A 23,273-nucleotide genomic window follows, 5' to 3' on the forward strand; every position below is an offset into this window, starting at 1 on the left:
TTTTACAGAGACAGTGGTTCGAGTAGCTCAGCTCACTCAGGGTGAGGCTGGGTAGATCTGAGGGGGCTATCCTGTCGAATGGAGATTTCTGATTCCCACATAATTTCTTCACTTTGAAGTTTAGATGGAATGTACTGAGTGCTGAGACTTTGTAGTCAGGAAGTAGCACACAAGCCACTTTGACTTATATTGACCACTGCAGATGTTCAGCTTCCTAAACCAATCTGTGTCAGCGGGCTTGGAGGTTTTCATTGGGTTTAGCGAGAAAGAGGTGATGAGATAAAACAGAGAGGTCATAACATTTTTTGGACTCTGAAGTTGAAAAGTTTGAGAAGTGCCGTACTGCTTTATATATTTAGTTTTATGCTATGTTCTAACTAACGTAGATCTGTCAGGTAATGAAAACTTCTCTTAAGAATCTTCAAGGTTCTTACAATGATATTCTACCCACATTTGAAAACCGTAGCTTCAGCCACTGAATTGCCATTTTCCGGTGTCAGGAAATATTGTTCCTCCTAACCTAAAGGGTGCAGGAAACCAGAATGATTTTAGTTCCTTATTTCTGTTTGTGTTTTTTAATGTCTGGAGACAAGGTAGGTTTGGTAAAGTTCATAGTCCTAGAATTCACTTATCCTTGACTAATCTTTTTTTTTTTTTTTTTTATGAAGACATTACAGGTCGATTCCTGGACTTTTAACAATTTTCAGCTTCTTGACAGACTTTACACTGTGTACCATGGTGTTAAAATTACATTATGGAATAAAAAATAATTCATCATTTTCTCTTCTTACAAATTAATTCTAAATTGTAGTTTTAGTTTTTACCCATCATACTGTATTTAGGTTGTAAAAATACCAGATAAAACTGTAAGTGTTAATTTTTTTAATGTTGTAATTGTCATTAGGTAATTTATAGTTAAATGTTGTTGGGTTTGTGACATATATTATGGAATTGTATTTTTATTTTGTTTTTAAAAGTGGACTTATTTCAGTAATGTGTTAGTTAGCCTTGCAGAGAAGGGATCCTTGTCCAGGCTTCTGTCCTTATCTATAAGCATTCTTTAAGGTCTAGAGTGGTATTGCTTTACACCATAAGGTAAAACTGCAGATGTGTCTAGGTAAAATCTATATCGTTTAGCTGGTTACAGAAGTTAAAGCTTGGTTCTCTACCTAACATCTTCCTTAATGTTTAAATAGTCTCTGGTACTAGATGAAAGGGAAATTAACAGTCCAGCCATTAGATCGCACTTTTCCCAAGAGTATTCTTGGGAATCGAGTTTCCTACTTTCCCAATGACCTATTTTTCTCTTACTGTCTTTTAAAAAAATTCTTATGATGATCATCCTGTGATATATTTTCCACACCATCAGAGGGAACTGGTTAGAAATGTAATTATTTCACCTTTGGTCTTGTAATATGCAGATACCCTTATTGGACTTAGATGTCGATCTTCAAAGGATGCTGTTGTCAAGAAAATCAAGGACATGTGTTAATCTACATTTGTCTCTGGGTTGGATTTAGTATAGGAAAACAACTACTTCCTCTTCTACAGTGGACTCTATCCTTAAGTTCATAATGTATTTCAGAATTGTGTTTGCTATTTTACCATTTAGAATTTTATGATTTTTTTTTTTTTGGTGGGGGGACCCTTTTTACATCCTTCAGTGGTTGCGACATTGGTATCATTCTCTCTCCTTTCCCCACAATTCCCATGCCTCCCACATTTCTTCCCACCTTAAGTTTCTTATCGTGTCATATACCTTTTATTCACATTACATTGCACAACCAAGGTGGGGTGACACACCAAATTTTAAATATTTATTTCTATCTGTGTTTTAATTTTTTTCTACTGTTGGCCTTTTGAGTAGTAGTTATCTTTCTGCTATCAAAGTGTTTATCGTTCTCTTTCATTTTGTCAAGGTTCCATTAGAACTTATGGGACTGTCAAGTTGGTAAATAAAATCAGCAATCTTAGCACTGTACTTGCTTATGCATGAAGAATGCCTTAAAGGTACAGAAGGAACTGCTGAGAGAGCATACCTCTGGACAGTTATGAAAATAGGGTGGAGAGTGGGAATTTTCCTTTAAACAATTCAGTAGGGCATGTACAATTTTTTATATTGAGAGCGTATCACTTTTGTAATTAAAAAAAATTTTAAGAGCCATAGCATGTTAGTTAGGGAACCTCAGATGATCAAGAATCAAATTCTGGTCAAAGCCTATTTTAATAAATGAGAAAACTAAGGCTTACAGAGATAGTTATTTGTAGATCATGAGTGGCAGAGCCAAGACTGAAATGCAGGCCTCCTGACTTCTGTCCAGGACTTTCCATTACATCATTTTGCCTCTGCCATGATGAACATTGTTTACATTTGCCTCATAACCATTTGGTTAACTTAAATGATTGTTAAAATAATAATACCAAAATAGAGAAGAGAACATATTTTTATATGTCTTACACATTTTCTAATAACATTTCAACCTTTTACAATTCAACAAATGCTCCCTGAGGCCCTGTTATGTGTGAGGCACTCCCGTAGGAATTATGGGAAATGCTCAGGTAAAATATAGGTTCTGCCTTTGGAGAGCTCATGGAAGTAGTGGTGAAAATGACAAGAACACTTGCACCAACATTTACTGAGCAATTATTATGGGCCAGGCTCTGTTCTGGGTGCTAAGGATGCAGGACTGAGAAAAAGAATCCAGTTACTGTTCTAAGGAAAGTTATGATCTAATAGAGAAAGCAAACAAATTTTCATGTAAATTATAATGCTGTATGATAAATGCAGGAATAGAAGTATACATCAAAATACAAAAAAAAAGAAAAATACAGCAAATTTTAGAATAATACAGTAGAAAAATATAGTTAAGGAAAATGATGAACTGAGGTAAAATGGAGACACCAAGAGACTGGAGGACTTGACGAGGTAAAAGTGATAGTGAATGATGTAGAGAGATTGAAGACTGTGATCAGACAGACGAATGTTGGGGTTAATGGATTCAGAGGTGGGGCAGTTCCAGTGTTAACATGATCAAGTGTGCAGCCTTGGGAGTGGGTTTCTGAAGTGGAGTAAAAATAAAAGCCAGTTGAGTCAGGACCTCTAAGTGTACCAACTTTGAGGCTGGCTGTCACCAGGTTTTTATTGAGGGATGTTAGCTGGTAGAGATGCAAAAATAATTTAAATAAACCCCTCTTTCATGGAGCCACCTCTGAAACCTTTTCTCATTCAACCCGACACCCAGATAGAATAGATCAGTTCTTTAAGTCCCTATATCTCTTATACAGACTACTACTAGAGCACCTATTTAACTTAATTTTGTTTTTTTATTTGTTTGTTTACATATTATCTTTCTCGGTTAGGCTGTAGGTTCTTGAGGACAGGGACCTTAAGGGCATAATGCTGTCGACTGAAAAAAATGCACAACCTAAAAGTTGAGAATTATGTTTTACTTGACAGACTTACTGAGGACTTAAACCCTCAGTAAGACAACCTCTCATACAGCTCTGAGGGACTGTTGTGAAGATGTAAGGGAGGAGCCAGAATATATAGGAGTTTTTGCAAAAAAACCAAGTAGTCGAAACATCAAAAGATTACTGCTAATTAAAGAAAACCAGACATCTCAAGTTATTGAATTTAGCGCTGTTCTGTGTATGAGAAGATGCAAGACTCTGGGCTTATTGAAATTATTCCTTTGAGATGCGCCTTAGCTATCTAGGGCCAGTATCCTATTTTTCTCCATCTTGAATCCCCTCAGGGTGCACCATTGGGGGTGGCTGCAGTGACTGATGGCTTGATGGCCTCAACATCCTTTGTTCACTGATATGGCAGGCAACATTCTTTGTCCACAGCATTTAAAAGCTCTTCAGCCAGAGTTGGAGACCATAGCTCAGAAGGGAAGAGGGATTAATCTTACATGCATGGGAAGAACTTTCCTACCTGAGGTGGGCTTCGAAGGGTAAGCAGACGTTCACCAAGTGGACAAGGCCCGGCAGGCTTTTCCTTAAATGCCAGTAGGTCTTACAGAGTATTTATCTGCACTTGGTGCCATTATATTACACATGGACGTTTAGCCCACTCTGCTGGTCTACCAATTCTGTGTGTTATTCGTAGGTCACATCAATCTCTCATGCTAGGGTTAAATAACGTTTGACTAAGAATCAGAATAATGTTGCAAAGCTATCTTTTTATTTTTCATAAAAGCGTGTTTCAAAGTACCAAGCAATCTTTTTACACTTTTGGAAAAAAATTCTAGTTTTTTGCCCCAAACAAAAATAAGTGAATTACCTTGTATTGCCAATTGCAGGTGACTATTACCTTTCTTTTAAATATACCTTTCATATTATATGGTTATTGAATACTACCATTTCACTTTGACACACTAACAGAGAGCTGTAACTAACATTGTATAACATAGTAAAATGGATAGTTTTGTAAAAACACATGGATTTGGCACCTTCTTAGCTTTCCTGATAGCATCCTCTGATAGATTTTTTTTTTCAAGCTTGATTCCTTCCCCCACTTTTTTTTTAAATTAATTAATTAATTTATTTATTTATATTTTTATTTTTGGCTGTGTTGGGTCTTCGTTTCTATGCGAGGGCTTTCTCTAGTTGCGGCAAGCGGGGGCCACTCTTCATCGCGGTGCGCGGGCCTCTCACTATCGCGGCCTCTCTTGTTGTGGAGCACAGGCTCCAGACGCGCAGGCTCAGTAGTTGTGGCTCACGGGCCCAGTTGCTCCGCGGCATGTGGGATCTTCCCAGACCAGGGCTCGAACCCGTGTCCCCTGCATTGGCAGGCAGATCGCCCACTTTTTTTTAAAGACAAGTAGCACTTGTGTGAAACGTTTTGGTTACAGACCACATCTGTTTTTCTCCCTCTCCTCCATACTGCAAAGCCAATGATTAAACTTTACAATATACTACTTTACACCACAAGTAGCAATCAGCTAAATCCAGAATGGGGGAAATTTTATTGAATAACTAGAATTTTCAACAAATAAATGGCATGGAGTGGAGGAGGAGAGAGCAAAGGGGTGGGGGGGGAGCTGTTACAGATAAAAAGCTGTCAACCAAATGCAATGCGTGGACTTTCTTTGGATCCAGATGTGAACAAAACAACTGTAAAAAGCCACTTCTGAGAAAATCAGGGAAATTTGACCACATACTTGGTGTTAAAAAATATTAAGGAATTATTGTGAATTTTCTTAGGTATATTTATGACATTGTGGTAATATAAAGCCCTTATCTGTAGAGATACATATTGACATATTTGCAGGTGAAACAAAGTGTACTCCACCCTCCCTCCCCCCACGCCACAAAACAGTTGAGGAGAGATAGATAAGATTGGCAAACATTTATAATTTGTTGAATTGGATTAATGAGGATTCATTTTAGTGTTTTCTCTGATTTTGTGTATATTTGAAAATACCTGTAATACAAGCTTTTGAAAGGTTAGACTGCAATCCAGAAAGCTACTTTATTTATTTATTTATTTTTGGCTGCACTGGGTCTTTGTTGCTGCGCGCTGGCTTTCACTAGTTGCGGCGAGCAGGGGCTACTCTTCGTTGCAGGCTTCTCATTGCGGTGGCTTCTCTTGTTGCAGAGCACGGGCTCTAGGCGCGTGGGCTTCAGTAGTTGTGGCATGTGGGCTCAGTAATTGTGGCTCGCGGGCTCTAGAGCACACGCTCAGTAGTTGTGGCGCACAGGCTTAGTTGCTCTGCAGCATGTGGGATCTTCCCGGACCGGGGCTCGAACCTGTGTTCCCTGCATTGGCAGGCAGATGCTTAACCACTGTGCCACCAGGGAAGCCCCAGAAAGCTACTTTAATAGAAAGGACTTTCTTTTATAGAGTCTGTTCTAGAATACTCTAGATATTTGATTAAATATTAGTGATTGGAAGAGTGATTGCTTCAACTTCTTGTCTTTTATCTTGGGTGGTCTCTTCTATATCCTCACTAATTCTTTCCATGAGAGGCCTCATTCTTTTCCTGTCAGAGGCATGTTTCTTGATTCCAGATTCTCATAAAGTTTGCTTTGATATTACCTGTACTGGAATGGAAAAGAAGGAAGAGGACACTCCTGGGTACCTAAGAATCTTATAAAAGTCATGCTTTTCTAATGTTAAGGCTCTTAGAATAAGGGGAATGTTTCTAATGCTGACGTTTAAGGCAATTTGTACTGACCTAGAAGGACAATATTTTGCTGTAAACTTTTGAATCGTGGTGCTCTTTTTGCCTCCCCTGCGTAATAAATACTTCTGGACTAGCCAGACCTAAACTGGCACCCCTTGCAAGCTTCACTGGAGAAGGGCAAACTGGATTTCAGTCCCCCCAACCCCCTTGCCCTTTTGGCCTGATGTAATCTGCACAGCTGCACCTCGTGGGCTTGTTGACTCAATAGTGCAGATTTTATGTGTTTAAGTTCTTGGGGATGTGTTTCTTAGCAGTAGGTATGAAAATTTGGAGAGCTGTATTGTAGGAATTATGAAAATATTTTATTTTGTGAGTGTGTAAAACAATGTATTATTTTAATGAAATTTTATAAGTAAATGGAAAACCAAGAAGATATTCCCCATTAAAACCCTGTTATTAATGCTTTGGTGTACTTTGTAGAATCCCTGCAATTATGTATAAAGATATGAGCACAAGACTGCAGAACATACAATACCACACACACACACAGCACCTTGCTTTAACTGCAGAAGTTTAATAGTTGATTAACAGGAAATATTATTACCATATTTGCTCAGTTCTAAGGTGTACATTTGTCATATTTTTAACATTTCTGATATTCAAGTGCATTTCACTTTTGAAGAATTTTAAGCCACTGTTAAATCACGGGTGGAATTCACAGTTAACAAGATTTCAGAATCAAACCAATATTGTACAGTTAATAAGTCAATCTGAGAGGCTATGCAAAACTTGAAAATTTGGAATTACCGCTGGATGTTTTAACTGAAAAAATGTAAGGGCTAAAGCTTTTTCTTTTTCCCCCTTAAAATTTAAGTTTTTGTACTTGGAAAGGACAGAAATAGAAAACAAAAGCTGTATTAAGTTGTTAGGAAATGGCAGGTATACTTAGGTCTTAATCCTAACTTTAGTTTTTGTTTTTTGTTTTTTTCTTTTTAAAATTTCCTATTATTTTAACTGAGAGCTGGGTTTCAGTCTTCTGCTTTGTATTTCTGCTTACTCCATTGCTAAGCCTTATTACATGTCATATGGCCTTGAGAAATCCGTGCAAGATATTCAGTTGATAGCATTCATCTGTTTACAGTTGGAACCATTTGGTAGATAGCTTTAATTTTTGGCAAAGTGGCACCTAAATTTCTTCCATTTTACCAGACAAGGCTGTTTTTCCTTTTGGGGTAAGGGTATTCATTTTTCATATTGCTAATTTAAAAAAAGAAAAACACTAATAAGTTTAAAACTCTTGTATACACATGTACATTTTCACTTCGAGGAGCTATGATAATTGAATCCAGCTGAAATTTATCTTTATTTTGAGAGCATTTGCTTTTAATATTTAAGCTCGTTTTTTTATATCCAGAAATACTTATTTTCACAACAGTTAATTTACATCCCAAGGTGCGTGTAAAAAATTCTGCTTTTGATTTATTTTTTTATAATTCAGCAGTGTTCTAATTTCCAAATAAAATTTTAGGAATTAATAGGAAATAGAAAACAGGCTTTCCTATTAGATGAGGTTAATTCTTTCCTTTGCTGAAAAATCATCAGTTCTGATACTTTTTCATTTAAAAAAAAAGTCATTTGCTTCTGAGCTAAGGTGGATTTCTTCTCCAGGAAAAAGCTGAAGCTGATAAGGTTAAGTAACCTGCCCAGGGTCATACAAGTAATAAATTGAAGAGTAGTGATTTCAACCCAGTGTTTGTGATTCTAACACCAGTATTATTGTCATTACACTTTCTCTGCTAATGGTGGTTGGCTCTGTTGAAACATTTATTCAGCTGCAAATGTATAACAGAGCAAGCATAAGGAAATGCAGTCTTTATGTTCTGTGTACATTTTTGCAATTATTTTGCCTGGGATTGGGAGCATGAAAGGAAATGGTTTTTTTTAAAAAGTAGTAAAATGACATGTTTCCAGAATAACTTAAGGTTCTGTGTTCCTAGCAAGAAATCTGGCCTAAAAATGTGTATTTTACTGTCTTTTACACAAATGATCTCAGATAACTAGGACAGTATAATAGTGCTGAATTACATGAACAGTTACTGATTTAGTTACATTAGTCCATCTAAAGTTAATGAATATTCATATTTTGACCCATGTCTCAGTAGATCTATTTTAAAATGGAGTTTTGTTTCAGGGGAGGAAGGAAGCAATAACTTATAAGTTCTCTGAGGTGAAAATTAACAAGGAAATTTTGTTTCAAATTGTGTTTTCATTTTCCTTTCTTTACATTTTTAGAAATATGTCCTAAGTTTTGACAGTATGGTGCTTAACATCAGTTTTATTTTCTATACACTATTGGTAGCCTTGACTAGAAGCCCATATAGCGTATTTCATAATAAAAGAATGAAATGTCATACATCAGAAATGCGATTCTGAGTTACTGAGTAGTCTGTGTTAGTAGCTGCCAGTGCTACCTCTGGTTGGTGATTCTTGGGTCCTATCATACCTAGGGTATAATGACATTGAGATGAGCAGTCTTATATAGGGGATTGAAATATTGTGAAAAAGATAACAGTAGAAGCTGAGGGCTCTAAGTACTCAGAGGCTTTTGATAATGCCTTCTTTAGTATTTGGATCAGTAGCCAAAATGGAAGGCGTAGCTAGCAAATTAGCTAGCCATCAACTATCCTACTACATTCTTTCCTCTAGTGAAGACTCACAACTTTAGGTCCCTGCAGAAGTAACTGGGCAAGGTAGTGCTGTGTGCTCTCAAGATTCTTTCTATGCTTATACTGTATTACAGTATATTGTTTTATATTGCCTTTTATTATGTAGTTAATTGGATAACAAGACTGCGAACTCCTTGAGGGCAGGAGCAGTGTCTTGTTCTCCATTGCATTCCTGTTTCCTGGCACATAGTGAACACTCAAATATATATTGAATAAATGCATGATTCCTTCAGCCTCAGTAAAGCATAGATTTTTCTGATGTTTTGATTTGGAGAACTCTTTGTCATCCTTACCCTACAATATTATGAATCCATCAGAAAATAATGTCTTTTATGTATTTACTATCTTTCAGTCGTTAGTCCCAAAATACATTATTCATCATTCATGCCATTTTATAAAAATCTATTCATAGACGATTTTATGTAATTTTGAGATTTAGAAGTTTTAAGTCCTTACTATCCATGATAGTTGGTCCTCATCAAAGTAATTGATTCATTTAATTCTTTTTATAATTATCTACATAGTAAGGCAAAATTTAGTTTGTGATCATTTTATATTTTAAATTAGTATTTACTGTCCCAGTATCTGAAGGAGAAAAAGGTTTTGCTGAGTATGGTAAATAGGAAATTTGTATATACATAATGAGAATCTGTATACTTTTCAGGCTCCAACTATATCTCTAAATTTAGGTGGTGAACTACTCATTCTCTTCTAGCAGAATGTTTAGATCATTCTCTAATAGAGCCATTCAGAGTGTTGTATGCAGACGGTGCTGGACCATGAGCTATTTATTATGTCTGTGAGGAGATGAGTTCAGAAATTCAGAGTTTTTAGAAACTTGCATAGCAGTTTGTTAAAGCAAGTTTATGTCTATTGAATCTAATAATAAAAATTGGAATTTGTGTTTTGTATATTTTTCATTTTCTAGTAATTTTTATTATTATTATTGGGGTTTTTTTCAAAATTTTTAGCCCGCAATGAAATGGAAATTTAGAGAAAAATAGTCCTTTACCAGAGATAATTTGCAATGAGATTGTGTGGTTCTAGATAATTTGCATAGCTTTTGTACAATACAGTTCTCAGTTTCTGCAAAGCAAGAGGAAATGCATATATGATTTGCTCTAAAATTGAATGGTTTTTAGTGATGGGATATAACAAAATATAAAAACTGTTAGAGAATCCTTATGTCGAAAATAATTTCCCACTGACTTTCCCTTGTTTCAGTCTTTTCACTGAACCTAATTTGTCTTCTTTTTTTTTTTTTTTTAATTTATTTTTGGCTGTGTTGGGTCTTCGCTGCTGTGCGCGGGCTTTTCTCTGGTTGCAGTGACCGGGGGCTACTCTTCGTTGCGGTGCACGGGCTTCTCACTGCGGTGGCTTCTCTTTGTTGCGGAGCACGGGCTCTAGGCGCGTGGGCTTCAGTAGTTGTGGCACACGGACTCAGTAGTTGTGGCTCGCGGGCTCTAGAGCGCAGGCTCAGTAGTTGTGGCGCATGGGCTTAGTTGCTCCGCGGCATGTGGGATCTTCCCGGACCAGGGCTTGAACCCGTGTCGCCTGCATTGGCAGACGGATTCGCAACCACTGCGCCACCAGGGAAGCCCCATTTTTTTAATAAATGGGTTGAATAAAATAAAATGCTGGTTATCATGAATTGTTAGCCATGATGAAAAATTAATAACAGAATAGTGTAGAATGGTAAATTGTACTTTCAAAATATTACCCAAAGTAGACACATTCTTTTAAAGAATGGAAATGCTTTTTTTAAAATACAAACATAATATAGTCACAAGTGTTTTACTGAAACTAATAAAATAAATATAATATGTATAATATTTAGCCTAATGTATAAAGCACTGTGGAAGTAATACCATAAGAAATGCCCCTTCTGCCCTAGCCTGGCCTTATATCTTACTGCTTAAAATACCATAGATTTTTTTTTTTAATTTATTTTATTTAAGTATAGCTGATTTACAATGTCGTGTTAATTTCTGCTGGACAGCAAAGTGATTCAGTTATATTATATATATATTCTTTTTCATATTCTTTTCCATTATGGTTTATGACAGGATATTGAATATATTAATAGTTCCCTGTGCTACACAGTGGGACCTTGTTTATCCATTCTGTATATAGTAGTTTGCATCTGCTAATCCCAAACTCCCAGTCCACCCCTCCCTCACCCTCTCTCCCCACTGGCAAGCACAAGTCTGTTCTCCCATGGATATTGCTGTTGTGGTGGTGGGGTTTTTTGTTTTTGTTTTTGTTTTTGTTTCTTTGGCCATATGCCGTGCAGGATCTCAGTTCCCCGACCAGAGATGGAGCCCAGGAACCTGGGCCCCTGGCAGTGGAAGCGTAGCGTCCCAACCGCTGAACCGCCAGGGAATTCCTTGGGTTTTTTTTTTTTTTTTAATGTGAAAGTGTAAATATTTCAAGCCTGTATGATGACTCTCATTTCAAACAATATTCAACACTCTAGAATCAGGAAAAGCGTTTATGCAGCTGCCTGAATTCTATGTGAAATGAAATTTGACCCATAAGTGATTTGTTTTATACTCAGATCCAAAGTTTTTTAGATTTCAGTAAACTTCATTCAGTTCATTGTATTTTTTTCTGACTTTTTTTTATGAAAAATTTCAAACATATACAGAAGTTGAAAGATTGTATGATGAACACCCATATCCATATCCTCCAGATGCTACAATTAACATTTTGCTATATTTGTTTTTTTTAAAAAAAAAAACCACATTTTAAAAAATTTATGTATTTTATTTATTTGGTTGCACCGGGTCTTAGTTTAGTTGCAGCCGGCGGGCTCCTTAGTTGAGGCGTGCATGTGGGATCTAGTTCCCTGACCAGGGATCATCAAACCCAGGCCCTCTGCATTGGGAGCACCAAGTCTTAACCACTGCGCCACCAGGGAAATCCATGCTATATTTGTTTTATCACATATTCATCCCTTCCATTTATGCATCCATTTTTGAAGCATTTCAAAGTAAGTTGCAGACATCAATGTGCTTCACACCTAAACACTTTAGTATGCGTATCATTAATGTGTGATGTATAATTTCTAATGTTTTTGAGATTCATCCATGTTGTTGAATGTATCAGTAGTTCATTCCTGGTTATTGTTGGGTAATAGTCTATTGTATGAATATACTATAGGTTGTTTATCTTGTGATGGATACCTAGGCTCTTTCCTGTTTGGGCTGTTATGAATAAAGCTGCTAAAAACATACATGTTCAAAAGTTTTTTTGTGGACTTAGCTTTTATTTCTCTTGGGTAAATACCTAGAAAAGGAATTGCTGGGTCATAGGGTAGGTATATGTTTAAACTTATTAAAAAACTGCCAGACATTCTTCCAAAGTCATCACACCAACATTCCCATCAACATTTGCTCTACGTCCTTGCCAACAGTTTTTTTTTTTATAGATTTATTTATTTTATTTATTTATTTTTGGCTGCGTTGGGTCTTTGTTGCTGCGCCCGGGCTTTTCTCTAATTGCGGTGAGCGAGGGCTACTCTTTGTTGCGGTGCCCAGGCTTCTCATTGCAGTGGCTTCTCTTGTTGCGGAGCATGGGCTCTATCCGTAGTTGTAGCACGTGGGCTCAGTAGCTGTGGCTCGCCGGCTCTAGATCGCAGGCTCAGTAGTTATGGTGTATGGACTTAGTTGCTCCATGGCATGTAGGATCTTTCCGGACCAGAGCTCGAACCCATGTCCCCTGCATTGGCAGGCAGATTCTTAACCACTGCACCACCAGGGAAGCCCCTTGCCAACAGTTTTAATTGTGATTTTAATTTGCATTTCCTTTATGGCCACTGAGCAGTTTTTCAAATGCTATTAGCCATGTGTATAGCTTCCTTTGTGAATTGTCTGTTTGAATCTTTTGCTCAATTTCTTTTTTTTTTTTAATTTAATTTATTTACTTTTGGCTGTGTTGGGTCTTCGTTGCTGCGCACAGGCTTTCTGTAGTTGTGGCGAGCGGGGGCTACTCCTCGTTGCGGTGTGCAGGCTTCTTATTGTGGTGGCTTCTCTTGTTGTGGAGCACGGGCTCTAGGCACACGGGCTTCAGTAGTTGTGGCATGTGGGCTCAGTAGTTGTGGCCCACGGGCTCTAGATCGCAGGCTCAGTAGTTGTGGTGCACGGGCTTAGTTGCTCCACGGCATGTGGGATCTTCCTGGACCAGGGCTCGGACCTGTGTCCCCTGCATTGGCAGGCAGATTCTTAACCTCTGTGCCACCAGGGAAGCCCTTGCTCATTTTCTGTTGAGTTGTCTTTTTATTATTAAGTTGTAGGGGATTTTTATATACTCAAAATACAAGTCCTTTGTCAAGCATATGTTTTATGACTATTTTCTCCCAGTCTTTGACTTGCCTATTCATTTTCATAATGGTGTCAGTTTATTGTATTTTTTCAACATTTTATTATGAAAAATTTCAAAAATACAGAAGATTGAAAGACTTAGAGTGAACACTTGTGTACTCACCACCCAGAATCTATCATTAGTATTTTATTATACTTTTCCTGTCATATGTCTATCCATTTATCTTAGTATATGCATTTCAGGGTTTCAAGGTTCAAATTGCAGATATCTGTTCATTTTTCCCAAATACTTCAAAATCATACTGTTAGTTAGAATTCAGTATCTGTTTGCAGCTTTTTTCTTTTGATTTAAACTTTTCATGCCATGAAATACACAAATTTTAAGTGAAGATTGACTGAATTTTGACAAATGCATATACCTGTGGGACTTTAAACTCTTATCAAGATGTGGAATATTACCATCACTCTGCGAAGTTCTCTCATGCCCCATCTCCACTTCCATTCCCCAGAGGCAATCATTGTCCTGTTTTTTTTTTGCACCACATTACTTTTGCCAGCTCTAAAACCTCCTATTACTGGCTCCATATATTATGTACTCTTTTGTTTAAGGCTTCTTTCACCTAGCATAACGTTTCTGAGATTCACCTATTTTGTTGTAGGTATCACACTGGTTCATTCCTTTTTATAGCTGAATAGTAATCCTTTGTATGAATATATCAGAGTTTATTTATCCATTCTCCTGTGGATATACACCTGGGTTTCCAGTTTTGGCCTATTGTTAATAAACTGCTATGAACATTCTTATACTATTTTCATTCAGGGGGTAAATACCGAGGAGTGCAATTGTTGGATTATAGGGGAAAGTACCAGACCCCTTTCCAAAGCGGGTGAACCAATTTACACTCCAGTAACAATGTATGAAAGTTCCTTTCATTCCACATTCTCACCAAAATTGTCAATGTTACCAGTTTTAGCCATCATGGTGGCTGTGGAATGGTATACCTCATTGTGGTAGTTTGTTGTACTTTAAATAGCTGTTTCTTACATCCCACCTTCTCTGTCTCACCTCTGTTCCTATATAGCACTTACACATCTCTTCTTTGCCACTTCCCCCTCAACGTTTTCTATGCTACTTTAACCTTGCCTTGAATTTTTTATGCCCCTGCACTGTTATCTACAGCCCAGTCTAGGAGAGAACTATTGGTAAGTTAGTTCTCTCTCAAGTTGGTAAATAAATTACTCATCGTTTTAACAGGAATTTGTTACATTCCTACTTGTTTAGTTTGGGGGTTTTTTGTAGAGGGGAGAGGTGACAGGATAACATTGGTACATAGGCTTATGTGTACAAGCTGTACATAGATTTATAAACACAAGTCATTGTTTCTGTCCACTGACTATAGAAGATTAGCCACAGTTCAACTCTCTTAATAAATTAAATATGAAAAGTAAGATCCCATTGGAAATATCCAATGGCACTGAAGTATTAATAAATTTGGAACCTAGAATATAATGTTGAACTCTGACAATTTGGTAGTTCCTTTGAGTAAATCAGCAGGGTAGCTCCCTGAGTTGTAAATAGGAAAAATCACCAAGGGCACTACCACACCTGACTTAGTTTCTATCAGAGATAAAAAGCAGTTTCAAAGGCTTCTCAAGTGACAAACGTTTCTCTTTCTCTTGTAGTATTGATAGTTCTCAACCTTGGCTGCCTGTTAGAACCACCTGGGGGAACTTTTAAAAGTCCTATTGCCCAGATTCTACTCCAGAGGAATTATATCAGAATAGCTGGGATGGGACCCAGGCATTAGTTGTTCTAAAATCTCCCCAGGTGATACCAATGGTGCAGCCAAGATTACAAACCAGTGTTACACAGGAGCCCATGAAATAAAATTAGGTAAGTGTATATGAGTTTTCTTTCTATGAAATTTCTATGCTGCCTACCAACAAGAGTACTAGAGGTTTTTAAGTGGGGCTTCACCATTTACAAGCTCTGTGACTTTGGGCAAGTTCCTAACCTAATGTTTCTGTTTCTGTGATGATTAAATGAGATCATAACAGAAAGTTTCTAGTGCAATGCAGAGCACAGAGTAGGTCTTTAACAACTATTGGCTTCATTCTCTTTTAGAAGTGGTATATATTGGAATAAATGAGGATTATAAACCATCATTCTTCTTTAAATTTAGTGCAGTCTTGTTTGTCAGGTGTTACTAACAACAAAGCCCTCATATTACATCATTAACATGGAAAATAGCACAGAGCTCAAGTTACTGAACTCCCTTGTCTAAGTTCAGAGATAGGGCCTCATACTCTGTAGTTAAAGTCATCAACTGAGAACACAGTTATCTGATAAAGTTAAGTATGTTATTTTAAGTGTGTGCTGAAGGAACTGTACACCTCTCAATCAGGGATTTTCATGGGTTTTTTTTTTTTTCTTTAAAACACAATGCTTAAACTCTGTACAATACAAAAAATTCTGAATTCTTCCCTTTAAAAATATTTTGCTCTTTTAAACAACTTGGACTTTCGGGAAAGTTAATGTCTCTTCTTGGATGTCCTTGTATACACTATAGCATCTAGAATTATATCTTGTATAAAATATATAGATATTCATTAAATACTTGCCAAGTGAATGTTCTTCTCTGAAAGATAAGAAAAAACTTTTATTGATTTGTCTGAGTAGTTTCAGTATGCTTTGAAATAAAGCAACAAGAGAAGCTTACAAATAGTTTGATTTTCTAAATTGATGTAAGTGCAAGTCTTTCTTTAAAAAGAAAAGTTTACAAAATGAACTGTTCCCTAATCTTCTTTCTCCTGTGAGATATGAGAGCAGAGGTTGAGATCCTGGCGTGCAAATAACTTAAGGAAACAAGAGGGTGAGCACACAGTGGGCGGAGTTCCATGCATTCTGCCCACTCTCCAGCCATTGGCAGCTCTGGGAAAGCAGCCTAAACAGTTCTTGGGATTCTTAGAGTTTAATAACAATAAGCAAGAGGTGGAGTGCTTAATCCTTTTAAGTGAATGGTAAACACTGTGGAAGGCGTGTCTTCTAGGTTCCACTCCCTTGGGGCTGTAGGTCACGTGAGCTGAAAGTACTTCCCGATTCCCAGACTAGGTCTCCTGTGGGCAGTGATCAGAATCGGAAAGGGCACCGCAAGGAAGAGGTAGGCAGGGAAGGTAGACTGGAAGGAAGCTTAAATACAGGGAGAACACAGGTTCCTAACTACAGCAATGCCACACTTCACCGTGACTAAGGTAGAGGATACAGAGGAGGGGGCAGCAGCATCGGTCTCCCAAGAGGGGGCGCCCAGCTTAGCAGAAATAAAAGCCCGGATTCAGCATTCACATGAATCAGGTGAGTACTCAATGTGGGCGCATTGGGAAACTGGGGGTTTTCGTGAAAGAAATAGTAACTAAAATATTCAAAATGCCTCTTTTAAGAATGGAGAAAAGGTATTGTGGTTAAAGTACTTCTCAATCAACTGTTTCACTCCCTTGTATATCTGATAACTTATCTTACTTTTTTCACATTCTGGTTTGTTTTTCCCCACAATGAGTTCTGTGTTCATTACCTACAGGTGAAACTGAATCGGTGGCAATGTATGAAAAGCGTTTTCAAGCAAAAAGAAAGGCACAGTTAGAGGCAATTTATGCGGAATTTAGAATTCATCTTTTGCTCAGACAGTTTAAATTATATCTGGAAGAGTACATAAACAGGGAGCCTGGTTCAGTAGTTTTGTACAGTGGACTTTGCACTTGTGACTTCGCAAGTTATTCAGTATTTTGCCTCAGTTTACCAGTTAAACAGTAATTCAATAGTGAATGGTCTGAGAATTCTTTAATGAAAGAACAAAAGTACAGTAGGCCGTTATGGTGACTAGCATAGCTTCAGGTTTAATAAATTTGATGTATGTGATTATCCCTATTATTTTCTCTAAATGGTAATAGTTACATTTACTGGGGGGGAATTGTGGTTTTGAATTTTTAACCTGCCATTGAAATCAGAGTTAATATTATGGTATTAAATACAGCCATAGTTTGAAGCCCTTTATAGTTTAAGTCTGTAACTTTCATAAATTGTCAAAAACTCTTCTAGTGTGTGAATAAAGGTTAAGGGAATAAAAATCTCTTACAATTCCTTTGGATTCCATGATTCTAACTGTCCCCTATAGCAAGTAACACATCACAGTTCTTTGCTGTAAACTGCTGTTGACCCTCTCTTGTCGTAGCAAGCATTCATGAATTTTAAAAAATCTCTAACTTAAAGATAAGGCTTATCAAGAAAAGTTCCATTTGTTTATCTTTTCCTTTTAGTGAGAGAATTTACTAGGGGAAGATAAGAAAGGTTTTATGGAAACTCTTTGTCCACCAGGTTATTTTTTTTTCCCACTAGGTTATTTTTCATTTTGCTAAATAATTAGGGTGATAAGTTGAAAGTAAGGTTAACCTCAACAAGGACCTACGGTGTAGCACATAGAATTATACTCAATATTTTGTAATAACCTATAAGGGAAAAGAATCTGAAAAAGAATACATATAAAAGTGTGTGTGTGTGTGTATATATATATATATATATATATATATATATATAAACTGAATCGTGCTGTACAGATGAAAATAACACATTGTAAATCAACTATACTTCAATTAAAAAAAAAAAAAGGTTAACCTACTTTGTACTTGAACCCGATTCTCTGCAAACTCTAGGTTAAAGAAGTTAGGTTCTCTTTTGTGATTGTGTGTTCGAAGCTGCACTTTCTTGATTGTGTTTGCTGCCCTTAGATTTTAATCCCATTAAGCTTTTGTTTTTGCTGTTGTCTCATTAATCCCACAAAACGCAAACAAGTGCATTCCTTATCACCTCTACTTTATTTTATTATTTTATTATTTCATCCTTACTGGTCCCATAATGTTTGGGGAAATCTGCTTTATTCAGATTAGAACAGTGTTGAAATCATTTAATCTATTAGTAACCACCTAGAAAACTGGTAAAAAAATTTTTATTGCAACCGACATTGTAATAAGTGACAGTGCTAGGCTTAATATATTCTCTTCCATAGTAATTGTTTTGGACAAGGAAGAAGTGACAGATATAATCTAACTCGAATTTAATAAGGCTTTTTATTTTGGCGTTTTCCATGACAGCCCAGAAAGTATCCACTTGAATGAACTATTGTTTGGTAAGTGAACAACTAATGGGAATACATTATCTAAATTGTATATCTTTATTGTAGGGTTAAATTAGACGGGGGAAAAAGGAAGGAAACGTATATGGGGAAAACCTCAAAGTTTTGTTTGTTTGTTTGTGTTTTTTTGTTTTGGTTTTGTTTTGGTTTTTGCTTAGGAGTAAAATGTTCTTGAGGATAGATAGTGGTTTTGGAGCAGTTGCTTGAGATGTGATAAGTTGTAGCCGCTTCTTCTTCTGAGTTAAAGTCCTAAATGGATCGTGGTTTTGTTGCAAGCACTTCTCATACTAGCCAGTTACGGAACCACTTTTTTTATTGTTTCTCCTTCTTTGTGAGGAGAGAAAAATATGATGTACTATCATATAAATTGAACATAGTTAGAAAGCACATCATCCTTTAAAATGTGTTTTTTAGAAGATGAGATTTATTTGAACTAGACAGGTAATTTGAGATAAAATAGAAATATAAATGTAGACATAATCTAAACTAATTTTAAAAAGATGTACGTTGTGGTGAAACTTTTGTAATGTATAAAAATATCAAATCACTATGTTGTACACCTGAAACTAATATAATATTGTAAGTCAACTATACTTCAGTTTTTAAAAAAAGTACATTCATCCCTGCCATGCCAGCTACTAGAATGTGAGTCTAGTAAAATCCTACTTAATTTTGGTTTTGAAGGGAAAAGCAGAAACTCAGACTTAACCTAACATCTTTCTTGACTATATTCCTCCTCCCCGTCCAGTTTAGGTGCCCTCTCCTATGTTTTCTCTGAAGCCTGTCCATAGAAATAGCATGTACCACACTGTATTGCAATCACCTGTTCACTAGTCTCTCTCCCAGATAGGCTCCTTGAGGGTGTAGATCTCGTTGGATAATTTTGTACCTCCACGTCCAGGTGAATTACACATCATAGGCAATTCAGTGTACAGACTTGTTCTTTTCCTTTTTTTTATTCACTAAACACATGTTCATGCCAGGTGTACTTTTTTCCTAAGGCTACAAAGGCAAAGGAAGTATAAGTTCCCCACCACAGGCAGCAGAATGGCTTTGGAGCCGTGCACCTGGCTTTGAATCCCAGTCCTACTAATTATTACTAATTAGGAGCAGTGATAATTTGTATTAATTATTACTTGAGTGACTTTGGGCAAGTTATTTAACTTTTCTAAGCCTTACTTTACTCATTGATAAAGGGAATAACAGTACTACTTACTTCACAGGGTGGTTGTGAATTAATGGGAAAATGAACATAAAGCACTTAACATGTGTGTGACACAACACTCAAAAATAAGAGCTACCATTTACTTATTATATTGTGATTAATGGTTTAATAAGAACAAAAAGAAACCACTTTGGATAACAAATTCTGGAGAGGATTATAAAATTGCCCAGAGGGGACCCTGGACTGGTATCTCAGAGGACAGGACACAACTGATTCTTGAAGGGAGGTCTAGACAAGGAGATTGCAAGCAGTGGGAACAATTAGAAGGAATAAGAGGAAGGTGGAGAGCATGTGGGAGACAGAAGTTTAAAGTAGTTAGCACATTGGTCATGTGGTAAAGAGAGCTAAGGGCTGAGGCTGCTTAGTGAAGTGTTAATCAATTTTATCCTCTCCCCACTCTGTGGGATAGTGGGTGTTATTGCCTTTTTTTTTTTAATCCCTGTTATGGTGGTTTTTTTTTTTTTAATATTTATTTTATTTATTTGGTTGTGCCGGGTCTAAGTGGCGGCATGAGGGCTCCTTAGTTGTGGCTCGCTGGCTCTTAGTTGCAGCATGCATGTGGAATCTAGTTCCCTGACCAGGGACCGAGCCCAGGCCCTCTGCATTGGGAGCTGGGGAGTCTTAACCACTGCGCCACCAGGGAAGTCCCTGTTATTACCTTTTTAGAGATAACGAACTGAGGCTGTTGACAGCAACTTGCCTAAAGCTACATGGTGAGTAGTAGCAGAGCCTGTGTTCAAAATTACTAAATTTTATGTGCTTCCCATCTCACCATGATGCCAAGTCCTGGCTTTTGGAAAATAAGAGAAAGTTGCTTTATCTCTTAATGGGCATGGGTCATAGGGTTTGATGTAAACATTATGAACTCTGTGATTTTTTTTTTACAGGAATAATGCAAGAGTTTTACTGTTTATTGCATTTACTTAATCAGGTATAAATGTTAAATTCATTCATTTATTTAAATATTTATTGAGCTTAAATATTTCTGTATAATAATTGTTCCAGATCTTCTCCCTCACTCATCAGATTTTTTTTTTTTTTTTTTTTTTTTTGACCACACTGTGCGGCTTGTGGGATTTTAGTCCCCCAACCAGGGGTTGAACCTGGGCCTCCGCAGTGAAAGCGCCGAGTCCTAACCACTAGACCACCAGGGAATTCCCTCATCAGATCTTATAGTGTCTATGGATTGGGCAGATTTTAACTGCTGGACTTGCCTTCACGTGATACAGATAGCAGATTGAAAGATTTATAAGGAAATTTTCAGAGACGAACCTATAACAGAAAAGAAGGGAACTTTATATTGGTATTGAACAGCATCTCCAAACATTAACTCTTAGTAATCCAAATGGCATGAGTGCATACTATGGAGAGAGATTTCATGTTAAATGGAGTTTAAATTTTATTAAGAACCCTCAAGATGTTAAACTGTTACCTAAACATTAGTTCTGCTTGTTACCCGTGAAAGCTTATGTCCTAAGGAAGGTGATATGGCTACCTTTTTATTTACTAATATTAAAATAAGTTGAAATAGACAACTGAAGCGCTTCTTTGTATTGATAAAAAAATCTTTTCTATAGTAAAGATTTAAAAGCTTTTTAACTATTCACATGGGTTTTTTTTTGTTGTTTTTTTTTTTTTACCAACACAACTAACAGAAATTCAGATCTGCATGTTTTGAAATCTCAGGGTCAAAAGTTTATCCTTAAACTCGGCTTCATGAGGCATGTTTTTCTGCCTCTCGCCCCGCCCCCCAATATTCCATCATTGTCAGAAAGACTAACACCTCCCGAAATATCTTCCCAATTCTTTTCACCATCTTTTTTTTTTAACTCTATCTAAGACCTTAATACAATACAAATTTGAGACTGATTGCCTTCAGTTCTGTACATCGTAAAACTTTGTTTAGATCATTAACCCTTCTTTGTCATATTCATGTTATGCACAGACAATGAAAGTGACAACACTTTCGTTCCCCATTTCAATACTGTTGTCACCAATTTTTTGTTTATTTAGAGTGTTTCGGTTGAAGTATAGTTGATGTACAATATTACATAAGTTACAGGTGTACAATATAGTGGTTCACAATTTATCACCGATTTTTTTAGAATCTCTCGCTCCCCAGATTTTTCTTGCTTAACATACTGACCCTCTGTGTACTCAGCTACTTTTGCCGCATAGAATATATACCAGGGATTTCCCTGGCGGCCCAGTGATTAACACTCCATGCTTTTGAGCTGAAGTTCATCTTAATCAGGCTGGATAAACCTTAATTATTTTCCTGTATTTTCAGAGTAAAAAGTTATGGAGTAGGTGCCACAGTAGTGACCAAGGAGGTTTTTTGTTTTGTTTTAATTCTTCCTTGTTTTTGAGTATCATTATGGGCTTAAGGTTTTTATTTATGTTTTGTATTACAACTAGTTAGGATAATGATTATTTTCAATGTTCAGATTGTTCCCAATTTGTCCAGTGGAAGACAAGAGGTTTTTGTTTTGTTTTTTTAAAGAATGGGAGAAAATAAAATTATGTTTATATTCTTTTTTTTAAAATAAATTTATTTATTTTATTTATTAAAAAAAAAAAAAAGACTCCATGCTTTGCCCCACAGGAAATATACCAGGGACTTCCCTGGCAGTTCACTGGTTAAGACTTCACACTTCCAATGCAAGGGGCGTGGTTTCCATCCCTGGTCAGGGAACTAAGATCCCACATGCAGGGTGGTGTGGCAAAAAAAAAAAAGAAAAAGGAAATATACCAGAGTAGAACTGGTTTAAATTGATAAAAATAAAATTTCTCCAAAATATATATACATACATATTGCTTAATATTTTTATATTCTATACTCAAAGCAACATGTAGTTTAGGATTATAAAAACTTACTGAGTGTAATTTTAGCATATTGTAAAATATTCAAAAGGTTTTCAAATTTCCAACTGAATTTGGACATACAGCATAGGTTACAAAATTGATTATAAGCTGGTAAGTTTAAAGACTGTAGCATCTCTTGATTTTGCCAGGTTGAAAGAGGAAACAATTTTACATTAAAAATGTCATCAGTACTATAGTAATAATTGTTGAACACCCACTGTGTGCCAGATGCTTTACAAATATTGGCTTATTTAATCCTCACAACAACCAGGACAGGTAACCATTATCACCATTTTAGAGATGAGGAAAGTGAAGTGCCAAGAAATTTAAGTAGTTTATTTAAGTGGTAAATGTGGAATTCAAAGTAAGGTCTCTGTGACCTTAAAACCATTTTTCTTTTCATCACACCACACTGTCTGTCTACTTCCAACACACATTTAAACATGTTACGTTTTCTGAAGTAGGCTGCTCTATTTTCTCAATAGTTACTAATGCTTCTTAGGTTCTATTTCTTTTGTCTTCGTGGATTTTTCAAAATTAATTGAAAGTTACTTGTTGCTTCTAAGTTTCATGTGTTGGATTGCTTTTTTATTTGGTGTAGAATATTTCCAAATGTAGGATATTCTTTCAAACGATGCTAAAAATTGAGAGATATGAACAGGTAAGGAACCTGGCTCAATCTGACAGTCTTTTAGTAGCCCTCCACTCCTCCACTTTCAAGGGAGATGCACCTTATCAGTGAGAGGGGAATAGGAACCTTAAAAACTAAGGGTTATTGGCAGGGAGAAAAATGAGTATATGGAGTAAGTGAAAGAATTAAA

The 23,273-nt window shown here is 36.6% G+C and overlaps 1 protein-coding gene across 3 annotated transcripts in view; it reads left to right on the forward strand.

Moving 5' to 3' along the window:
- The window catches only part of SLC12A6 (solute carrier family 12 member 6), a 90,288-nt gene that overhangs the window by 4,542 nt on the left and 62,473 nt on the right, over positions 1 to 23,273 (forward strand). Inside the window, exon 1 of one of the 3 annotated variants that reach the window (XM_082452366.1) lies at positions 10,530 to 16,531. The exons of the other annotated variants lie outside the window; for them this stretch is intronic. Within the exon in view, the coding sequence (XP_082308492.1) occupies positions 16,408 to 16,531 (124 nt within the window). The 5' untranslated portion in view covers positions 10,530 to 16,407. Of the gene's footprint in view, positions 1 to 10,529; positions 16,532 to 23,273 lie in introns of those variants that run through there. 3 annotated transcript variants of the gene reach the window in all.

Source organism: Balaenoptera physalus (genome assembly GCF_965194825.1).
Source record: "Balaenoptera physalus genome assembly, chromosome: 2".
NCBI lineage: Eukaryota > Metazoa > Chordata > Mammalia > Artiodactyla > Balaenopteridae > Balaenoptera > Balaenoptera physalus.